The sequence below is a fragment of the Littorina saxatilis genome, linkage group LG17 (genome assembly GCF_037325665.1).
Source record: "Littorina saxatilis isolate snail1 linkage group LG17, US_GU_Lsax_2.0, whole genome shotgun sequence".
Taxonomy (NCBI): domain Eukaryota; kingdom Metazoa; phylum Mollusca; class Gastropoda; order Littorinimorpha; family Littorinidae; genus Littorina; species Littorina saxatilis.
In genome coordinates this window covers 59,197,643-59,209,088 of record NC_090261.1, presented here as the reverse complement: position 1 = coordinate 59,209,088, position 11,446 = coordinate 59,197,643, and the positions used below count along the sequence as shown (strand labels likewise).

Genomic DNA, 11,446 nt, shown 5'->3' with positions numbered 1-11,446 from the left:
GGCGGAGCAGCCACTAGATTGCCAATTTAGTGGACTGGGTGGCCGAGTGGTAACGCACTTGCGCTCGGAAGCGAGAGGTTGCGAGTTCGACCCTGGGTCAATGCGTTAGCAATTTTCTCCCCCCTTTCCTAACCTAGGTGGTGGGTTCAAGTGCTAGTCTTTCGGATGAGACGAAAAACCGAGGTCCCTTCGTGTACACTACATTGGGGTGTGCACGTTAAAGATCTCACGATTGACAAAAGGGTCTTTCCTGGCAAAATTGTATAGGCATTGATAAAAATGTCCACCAAAATACCCGTGTGACTTGGAATAATAGGCCGTGAAAAGTAGGATATGCGCCGAAATGGCTGCGATCTGCTGGCCGATGTGAATGCGTGATGTATTGTGTAAAAAAATTCCATCTCACACGACATAAATAAATCCCTGCGCCTTGAATATGTGCGCGATATAAATTGCATTATAAAAAAAAAAAAAAAATCCCTGCGCTTAGAACTGTACCCACGGCATACGCGCGATATAAGCCTCATATTGATAGATTGAATTTTAAAGTCTAAGGTATGACCCGGCCGGGGTTCGAACCCACGACCTCCCGATCACGGGGCGGACGCCTTACCACTAGGCCAACCGTGCTATCGGAACACTGAGTAATACATGAAGGACTACTGTAAGGCATTCTTTGATGTAGTTCATCAGAGTGGGTGGGGAGATTACTCAGTCGATACCGGCGCTGGCTTTGAAACCAGTTGTCGCTATCGGCGTGGATTCCACCCCCATGTTCTGCAAGGGATTTATTTCCCAGAGTCAACTTTGTGAAGATTATCATCGGTGTCCCAACACCCCCGACTGCCCGCATGCGCACGTTAAAGATCCCAAGGTCACAAGGAAATTCTCAAGCCTTGGAAAGCACGAATATACGCATGCATGAGGGAGTTCGCACAGGACAAAGATATACCAAAACCAAATTGTACTTCGATCGACTTGTTTTTACGTACACAAACATATGCACTGATTTCTGTGATGAATATTTTTTATATTCTCTGATGTGCACCCTTATGCTGAGTGTGATAACCCTCGAATGACTAGTCCTGTGATAAATATTGTTCAATGACATATCTAGTCCTGTGATAATGATAGTTCTTAGCGGTAAACTTTTAGCTAAAGCTGACGGCAATTAACCTATTTGGAATCATGTTACTATTCCTGTTAGTGTACATATGCGTGCGCGAGTGTAGTATGCTTTGTATGGTATTTTTATCTGTTGTCTTATTATTTGTTTTGTCTTTTAATGTGCACCACACTGAAATTTCTCTGTATGAGATAATAAAGTATTCGTATTCGTATTCGTATTCGTATTTAAATGAGAAGATTTACGACATATTTTGGAAACTGCTGTTATTGCCCGCGTGAGGCTTGTGTTTATTTTAGTCTCTGCTTGCAAGAAATAGGGTGTTGTTGAATTTCTCTATGACCTGCAAACTTCGTATCTAATCACATTCAAGCTGCAGTGTGAAAAAGATTTTTTGTTTGTTTGTTTGCTTAACGCCCAGCCGACCACGAAGGGCGGTGCTGCTTTGACATATAACGTGCGCCACACACAAGACAGAAGTCGCAGCACAGGCTTCATGTCTCACCCAGTCACATTATTCTGACACCGGACCAACCAGTCCTAGCACTAATCCCATAATGCCAGACGCCAGGCGGAGCAGCCACTAGATTACCAATTTTAAAGTCTTAGGTATGACCCGGCCGATACACACACACACAAACACACAAACACACACACACACACACACACACACAAACACACACACACACACACACACACACACACACACACAGTCCAGCCCTCACTTGGTTCGAACCCACGACCTCCCGATCACGGGGCGGACGCCTTACCACTTGGCCAACCGTGCCGGTTGTGAAAAAGATAAGCTGATAAAGATAACAGAAGTACTGTTCAAATTGCTATTAGGGTCTTCCAGAATTAAAATAACCCATGTTTTAGCAACAATGTTTCAGGTGAATTCTAGTACAGGCAGACACTGAGACAGATGCGTAGACACCGACAATACTCACGCAGACACAACCAAACTCTCTCTCTCTCTCTCTCTCTCTCTCTCTCTCTCTCTCTCTCTCTCTCTCTCTCTCCCTCTCTCTCTCTCTCTCTCTCTCTCTCTCTCTCGCATTCCCTCCCCACACCATATCTCCCCTATTTCTCTGGTCGTGTCTCTTTAAGTTTCTGTTTCACCTGTAAACGCACCTGTAATCCAGGTGTGTTGACCACCAGGTACAGAAAGACGGGTATACTGGACGCTGTAGTCTCGGATCCGGCCATCAGAAACAGCTCCATATTTGATTTGCACTGCAATCAACAACAGTATCAAAATGCGTATGAAGCACGCTGGTAGTTTAGAATAACTAAAATAAGCAGGGGCCAACACAGACGCACGCACGCACACACAGACGCACGCGCGCGCGCACGCACGCACGCACGCACGCACGCATGCACGCACGCACGCACACACACACACACACACAAACACACACACACGCACAGACACAGACACAGACACACACACACACACATACACACACACACACACACAGTCCAGCACTCACTTGGTTCTATTGATGTCACGAATAATCAAAAAAATACAAGCTAAGATGTTAGTTTTTGCCCTGCTCTTTCATACACAAGTGTAAATACAGAAGCCGCCATCAGCTTTTCTACGATTCTCGCTCCCATTAACCAAGTAAACCTTGTTAATTATGTAAATTCTCACAATGCAGTTAAAATTGTTCTTCTCAATGTGAAAGGCATTCCATACTAAAAAGAATCCGCTGGGGTATATTGCTTGTTTCATGAAGAAGGCAAACTGGCATTCAAAGATTTCATTTTCAGATTTCTTTTGCGCATTTGGTGAAATATCAAGGACAGTTTGTCTAATTTTGCGAAGAAAGCAAAAGATTTTCTCATTTCATGAAATGGCACAATTTTTGCGTATTTTACGAACTGGGCAATGCAAACTCGCTTTTTTCAAGAAATAGTGTTAGATCAAAAGGTTCACATTGATATAAACGCACACAAACTATTCATTAACGTAAATCCATTTTAAACCACAGATGCACAATATAAAACCTACGGTTCTCCTAGACAAGACGATGTTCGGAAATAATTCTAAATTTTTTTTATTGGTTGTGAAAGAGTTGCTCTCCCTTATTTCCATAGAAAACCTGAGGCAAGCCTACAATGTCATGTGTTATTTGAGTTTCAATGTAAAAGCAAGACAAAAAAACCCAAGGGAAATCAACTCTTCTACAACCCATAAAAATACAACAGAGTTATTTCCAAAATTCATCCATACATAGATATATATGTATACCTCCTTGAAACCAGTAATGTCATTCAGAATTCTGGCCAAGCTTTTCTCGACGTCATCAGACACCTCCAGAGCTGATTGCAGAATCTGTGACGTCATAGTGTCCAGATCCTTCTCGGCCTGTTTGAACTCTGAGCTCTCTGGGCTTATCTCCTTCAAAGCGTAGGCCCTAGACACGACATGAGCCAGCAGTTGCCATAATTCGTTAGAAAAAATATATAAATAAAATAAGATTAATAAAAAGTGGGGAGGGGTGGTGGGAGGGGAACAAGAAATAAAGAGATTACTGGGCTATTCTTGTTCAAGTGGAAATGTAAACCCAGTACTAAACTGAAGTGACTTTCGTTCCAATATGATTTTCGCCTAAAGAAACGTCGACTAGATAGCGAATTATAAAGCGGTAAACACTGCCTTAAAAACAACCAAAAAACCAACAACAGCCACAACACCTTTTTAGTCCTATAATTATGCCCTTTATGTCTCATATAAAAGTATACGAGCGAAACGACGACAAGAGCCATTGCTTTAATAATAATAATAATAATAATAATAATAATAATAATAATAATGGACATTTGATATAGCGCATAATCATATATATGCTCAATGCGCTTTACATACACTAGTCACAAAAAGTCAAGGAACAAAAATTCAAAAAGTCATATCTCCGAAACGATTTCACCAATTTATTAATCGTTTACACCAAAGTACACCTTCTGGGCCACACATTGAATGTGGCAAATTTCATTGGTATCCAATAACGGAATGATGAGTTAAACTCAGTTCACTGCAAGCGTGTTGAATTTCAAAAGTCACAACTGTCTCATGTCAACAAAACAATGTCAGTAATGGGTATGGGCACCCCGCCGGGCCAAGCATTCGTTGCAGCGTCGACGCATGGACTGCACATGTCTTCTGAGGAGCTGCTGGTCCAGGTTTTGCCATTCATGTTGGAGGTATGCCAGCAGGTCCTGAAGGGTGTTTGGGGGAGGGTGATTGTCTCGCAGCTGCCTGTCAAGATGATCCCAGACATTTTCGATTGGGTTTAAGTCTGGGCTGCAGGCTGGCCATTCCATTCTGTGAACTCCCTGCTGCTGCAGGAAGGCCCCAACCACCCTGGCGCGATGCGGTGTGGCGTTGTCGTCCTGCAAAGTGGCCTGGGGTCCCAGCTGTTGCAGGAAAGGGATGACAATCGGACCCAGGATCTCATCCCTGTAGCGTGTCCCGGTCAGATTCCCCTGGATGTGGTACAGGGGGGTCTTATGGTTGGCAGAGAAGCCTCCCCATACCATCACGGAGCCTCCACCATACGCGAGGACCTCCTGGACACAGTCCTGGTTAAACCGTTCGCCTTCTCGTCGCCATACGGACAGCCGCTTGTCCGGATGCATCAGATTAAACCTGCTTTCGTCGCTGAAGAGAACAGTGGCCCATTGATGACGTGTCCATCTCGAATGACGAGCAGACCAGTCTCGGCGGGCTCGTTTGTGGACTGGAGTCAGCTTGGGCTTCTTGGCTGGTACTCTGGAACGGAGCCGCACGTTGTGGAGACGGTTCCTGATGGTCTGCGTGCTGACTTGAATGTTGGTAGCCACCCTTAGCTGCCCCCTGATGCGCTCTGCAGTGATGGTGCGTGACGTCAGAGCCTGGCGGACGATGTAACGATCAGCCCTTGCATCAGTTTTTTTTGGTCTCCCAGATCTTGGCCTGTCCTGGACCCGTCCAGTCGCTCTCCAGCGTTCTTGTAGCCTCCAGACAACCGATGGAGACACCCCAAGTCGGTGGGCAACAGCTCGGTAGGTGGCGCCGCGCTGAAGCCAGGCAAGGGCTCGTCCTTTGTCGACATCTGGCAGCGATCGTCTCTGGACCATGGTGTTGGAATGGACCATAGCTGTGAAACGCTGGCTTATAAAGGCTTTCAGTGCGGTGAGTTTCACAGCCCAGACGTCCGCCTAGCACGTGCCATGATCAGTTCCGATGTTCAGTACCAATGTTCATTCTGCTGAGCCAGTGAATTTAGGCGCATTTTTGACGTGGAGGGACTGCACTTTCCGCCTGCCTAGCACCGCGTCCGTGCATCACATGCGGCAAATGATGCTGTCTAGACAATTTGCGAGTTGTTGTCAGTGCATTAGCCAAGTTTGGTTGATTTCGTTTTTCGGGTTATGAAGATATTGCTGTTTGCTTTTTCCATGTGAATATGTCAGTTGTTCCTTGACTTTTTGTGACAAGTGTATTAATTTCTGCCGTGTGAGATGGAATTTTTTACACAATATATCACGCATTCACATCGGCCAGCAAACCTCAAGCCTATTAGGGCGAGCATTCACCTTTCACGGCCTTTATTCCAAGTCACACGGGTATTTGGTGGACATTTGTTATCTATGCCTATACAATTTTGCCAGGAAAGACCCTTTTGTCAATCGTGGGATCTTTAACGTGCACACCCCAATGTAGTGTACACGAAGGGACCTCGGTTTTTCGTCTCATCCGAAAGACTAGCACTTGAACCCACCACCTAGGTTAGGAAAGGGGGGAGAAAATTGCTAACGCCCTGACCCAGGGTCGAACTCGCAACCTCTCGCTTCCGAGGCAAGTGCGTTTACCACTCGGCCACCCAGACCATGCTTGCTAAAGTTCGTATGACGGCATTAATATATTCGTACACAGACTCACAGCATAACATTGTTTGGAGTGTCGGCCTTTAACATGAACCTCACTGACCTGTGCAAAATTGTCATCATGGCGTCGATGAGTTTGTCTTGCTTGCAGCCGAGCGCGTCCAACTCCAGTCCGAAAAGCACGTGACCTACAATGTCTAGTGCCATCTGCAGGGAGATCTGGTTCACGTTGAGAGTGCTCTGCCTTGAAATCTTTTCTACCGTTCTCTCGATGACTTGAATCATTTTCCCAGCGTTGGCTTCCATATTGGATTTCCTAAAGAAAACACAACATCATTAACAATTGCAAAATATTAGTATACGGTAAAGATATTTCTGGTAATGGTCATAATGGCGATTAATCCCCTGGCGATTCTTGATGTTTCTATTTAAACAAAAATATATTTTGGAGGTGAGGTAACAGGCTCATGCAGTTGTCCTCTAATAGAACATCAGATTCATTAACAGCAGTTACAGACAATGTAACGGAAGGGTCTTGGTGTTATTTTAACATTTTTAAAACGTATTATCATTAGATTAGTCCCTCTCATGGTCGAGGGCTGGATGTAAAAAACACACACACCTGTTTGCTTATGCCATTACCCTCGTTTGAAAAGAATTTGTCTTGTACTGTATTAGTCACCAATCTCCCACCTGAAAATGGCCGCGATGGCTCTCCTGGTTTCAGGACTCCTGTCAGAAGATCCCAGGAAGCTGTCGCTGAGAGGAGAGTTCTGCAGATACTCCACCGCCCCTTTGTCAAGCTTGTTGATGGCACTTTGCGACATCCGGGGATCCAGGAGGTAGATGTAGCCGCCATGTTGGAAAAGACCGTACCGGAAGTAGATGTCGGTGAGGCACTCAAGCTGCTTGAGTTCGTGGCCTGGGTAGATCAGTTTGAGGACTGAAGTCAGGAAGTAGCTCGGCTGTGGTGGTGTCGATGAATTCGGAAACAACTGAAGATAAAAATAGATAAAAAAAAAAATTAAACAGAGCTGCAGACAAAGAACAGAGTTTGTTTTTAGTACTGACCCAAACATGTTTTCTTCGAAAAAATCCCCACCCACGTGTTGGAACAGCAGAAGAGAGAAGATTAAAATACACAATCATCGCAAACAAACGAGTAGAATGAGAAGAGCAATCAATTTGAAAACATAAAACAAAGAAGAACAAGAACAAGCTGGAGCAGGTAGAGAACAAGGAGGAGTACATCACACACTTTGAGTTAAATTAATTAACAACAACATAAGAAACAACATATACACGATGGCACACACACGATCAAGCTTAGCAACTTGTCAACAGTCATTACCTTTTGCGTCAGTTTTGCGATCCATACAATTAGCTGAGCTAGAAATCTCAAAAGTCCCGCCATCCTTGCAGTAATGTCATTCGCCGAATGTCTCACAGCACAGAATCACCCTTCTTGCACCTTTCAGCTCCCCCAACACAAACAGCCAAATAACTTCATAGCATTACAGTCTACTACACGGTAACTTTAGTACTTTCTTAAATTTAAATTTCAGCAGCTTATTGTTCGCTGGTATAATTTATGTGCATAAGCTTATCTTCAGAAAAATGTGCCTGAATTCAATTTATTTTTATTTTTTATTATTATATTTTTTTTTCAGAATAGGAAATGCACGTGTGATTTTCAGCGACCTTTAAAAAAAGTTAAATTTTGTTTTTTTATAGATTAACAAAATTCACCATTTAATAGCGTAGTGGAATACAAAGAAACAAATCCAAGGTAAGGTTTATAGTATGACTCAAAGACAGGGCACTTTCTGTTCCGTGGTGTAGCATAGGCACTCGAAATTGTGGCGGAAGAGAGCGATCGAAAATAAACGATATTTCAAGTGACTTTCTTGAGCAAGAAAACCGACCCATCATCAAATTATAAAAAAAAAAAAATTGCAAGTCAGCATATTCGTGCAAAGGAAAGATTAGCTTTAATAAATCTGTGTAGTTGTTAACTAATGATTTAAAGTGTGATTACAAACTTACTAACCTGCTGGAATAAGCACATCCGCATAAACGTTACCAGAGACAGAAGATTACTAAGTCTCTGACGCTTTGTCTAGGCAATTCCATGCACATACTTTGCTGTCAAGTCACAATTTCGCAAACAAAAGGAGATATGGAGAGGGGTGGTGGTTTAAGGGTACAATGAATGGGAGGGGGCTGGGCTAAGGGTTTGTGGTTTGGCGGGGAGGCCATAGGCATAATACGACGACACGCCGAATAAACAGCCAGCTTTCGGCTTACCAGTCAGAGATATTATTTTGTTAGTATGCGGGTTATGGGTACACTTTAGCGGTTGTTAAAGTATGTCGGTGTTGACCTGTTCCCCCTGGGAGGACAGCGTGCGTTTGCTATCTATGTTGTTGCGGTAACTTGTGTAGAAGCTGCGTGGGAAAACTCCATTTGAAGTGTGTAAGCTTGGTCTATGCATTACCGAAGGTCACTTCTACACCGTTTGCTCGTACTGATAAGGGAGCTCATCTTAAGATAGGCAAACGAGTCAGGACATTCTACCTTTTGAACTTGAACCTGTGTAGACTACATGCATACATTTGATACGTCTGAACGATATCACGGTGTGTGTGTCTACTCAAGCTAAAATTAGTTTCAGGGCGGTGTGTTTGTACCTACATTTCCGAGTACACATCACCAGATTTAGCTATCGCATGGATTTGGGTTTTGCCAACTAGGCAGAGCGTCTCATTAAGACTATGTAGTCTCAGTTTCAGCACTGTGACTTTGCGAACACAGGACACATTTGTAACAGTAGCTCAGTGTGGTACGACTGGGTTTGGAAGGTTGAGTTGTGTGTTATTTATTGACAGGTTATTTTTCCAAAACCAAAACATAGCCGACAAGAAACAAGATGGCGTCAAGCGGAAAAGACAGCGGGTCCAAAACGGCAGCCATCAACCACTATGACGGAATTTTCAAGTTTCTGCACGAGAAGTCGGCCCAGGAGAGCTTTGTACGCGGTAGGGAGCTTCTGTCCGAAAACCGTTGGAGCGAGGGGGTGTCTGCCTTTACCGAGGCAAAAGCAAAGGCTCAGACCAGTAACGACGTCAATACCATTGATCTCATCCTGCAAGAGATGACACGCTACAACGACAACCTCATTCCACAAGACGCTGCCCCTGCACCAGTTGACTGGTCGTCCGTCAGCAAACGACCGGTCGTACGATACGAGGAGCCGAACGACCGGCTCCCCCAAGGAGTGTTCATCCTTAGCCTGGGAACTGCCGAGCCTCGACGCCGCCTCGTGGGGAGAAAGACTTTGTCCAACCTGTGGTTGAAGAACCTCATCCCCGAGCTGTTCTGCAGCCTGGTCCGCCCGGACATGGTCCTCGGGGAGCTGGTGGACCAGCGCGTGACGGACCACAGCTACATCGTCTTCTACCATCCGCTGGACAAGCCCGAGAAGCTGCAGGTCTTCAGGGAAATATACGCCGAGGATGGAGTGACGGCGGAGCTCAGTTTCCCTTTTCCCTTGCTGAAGACCGTCACCCACAAAGAGTTCACGTCGCCGGCAGAAGGCTGGCAGGTGGACAACGCCTACGACAACATGCTGTCCAACGGGGAGGTGCACATCCGCAAGTACACGGCGCAGTACCTCACCTCCCTGAAGCTGAACAAGCCACGACTGTACGACCCGGCCTGTTCCACGGGGATCTTTCTCTCCATGCTCCAGGCCGCGCTGCCCGACTCCTACACCATTGGGCAAGACCTCAGCAGGCAGATGGCCGACGTCTCCAGAGAACGACTCAACGAGGCTCACCATGGCAACGCCCTCCATCCCAAAATCCCCCTGGCCTCCGCTCAGGCTGTCTTCATCCGGTTCCTCAACAGCGAGGTCGTGACGTCGGCGGAAGCGGAAATGCTGCTGCCGCCATTGCTGAAGACCGTAGCGGTGGGAGGTATTTTTGTTGTTCTGGGACACACGCCTGTTCTCCTCTCCTCCGCCAACTTCCGGTTCCTGACTGACTTCCGGTTGGAGAGGTGCGTTGCTGTGGATATTGACAAGACTGGAATCTTTCAGTACTACGTCTTGAAACGTACGAAATAACTTCTTATAGTCATGAATCTTTGAAGAACATGTTGTTTTACTGGAGAAAAACTGTTTACACTTTTTCTTCAGCATTTTGGCATTATTCATTATTCATTATTATAATGAGCCAGTACAAAATGCTGCAGACAAAATGTAAACAGGTTTTCTGCAGTAAAACAACAGCACCGTTTTACTGCAGCATTCTTGATTTCAATTTTACTGCAGTAAAATGTTTTGCTGCAGAAAAAACGCTGCTTCGGCGAAAGATGACATTATGCAGAAATGCTGCAGAAAAGAACGGTTTTTCTCCAGCATTTGTCTTTTCTGCAGAATAACTGAATAAAGTCATAATCCGCTAAGGATAGATGTCTTTATCAAAACTGTGAAGAACAGAACGGAGATCACTGTCGAAGTCGGCCAAACTGCAATCATTTTCGTCTCGCGAACACTCCTCGAGAACAACATATGGGAGATAACTCTGTATTCTTGGTTTGATAGATTCGCGTAGGACTTTAGCGTCCGGTCAGAGAGATAACTGGCGATAGCCGTTGAGCGATGACTGATCAGAATGGGGTTCCGTGCTGATAACCACACGAGTCCCGGTTTGATAACCACTGGCAATGAAAGATGGCGTGTGAAAGCAACTTTCTGTGTTTTTGAGTTCATTAAATGTTGGGATGAATGTCAGGTTTAAGGATGCACAGTTCTGTAGGTTCATCTCGGTATTCCACCCCCTCGGCTTTCTGTTGTAAATATTAGGCTGAGTGATCGAATGTGGAAGCTACGTTTGGTCAAAGGTCACAGAAGATTTGCGTCGTGCAGCGAAGGAAAGAATCGCGATCTTGTTTCCGACTCAGCACCTCTTTGTTTTTCATAAGACCTGTCATTCTGCTTGCTCGGCTTTGTTAGATGTTTGCATATCTTGTTGCTATTTTCTTTGCTTTTATTATTGTTTCTTATTTGTGCTTTGTTTATCGATACAACGTCTTGTGCACGGGTCAAAATGTGTGTGTCAGGGGTCGTTTTACTTGAACTTGACGTTCGTGTTTCTCCGAACGTCTGTGTATCGAAACACAGATACACGCACTCCATGACTCTGTAAGAAGACAAAACATATCGCTAGGTTTCATTTGTTTTGGATGAATGTATGACCTTTCATGAAGTAGTTTTGTTTTTTGTTTACTTTTGCCAGTTTGCCAGTTCGTTTTTGGAACTTTGCAAAGCAGTGTCGTGTCGTCTATTTAGGTCTGGGGAAACACCAATGAAAAGAGCCGAAGAATCCCCGAGCGTTTCTATTGGGTTTGATTTTGATTATCCATGTATAACCTGCTTCCTGC

At 44.9% G+C, this 11,446-nt stretch overlaps 1 protein-coding gene across 1 annotated transcript in view; it reads right to left on the bottom strand.

Annotated features, from left to right (window-relative positions):
* LOC138951857 (cytochrome P450 3A41-like) overlaps positions 1–7,507 on the bottom strand; it is a 9,721-nt gene extending 2,214 nt beyond the window's left edge. Inside the window, exons 1-5 of the mRNA XM_070323417.1 lie at positions 7,353–7,507; positions 6,695–6,996; positions 6,105–6,317; positions 3,384–3,549; positions 2,261–2,362 (exon numbers count right to left, since the gene is read on the bottom strand). Coding sequence (XP_070179518.1) covers positions 2,261–2,362; positions 3,384–3,549; positions 6,105–6,317; positions 6,695–6,996; positions 7,353–7,415 — 846 coding nt within the window. The 5' untranslated portion in view covers positions 7,416–7,507. The remainder of the gene's footprint in view (positions 1–2,260; positions 2,363–3,383; positions 3,550–6,104; positions 6,318–6,694; positions 6,997–7,352) is intronic.
* Between the last annotated feature and the right edge of the window lie 3,939 nt (positions 7,508–11,446).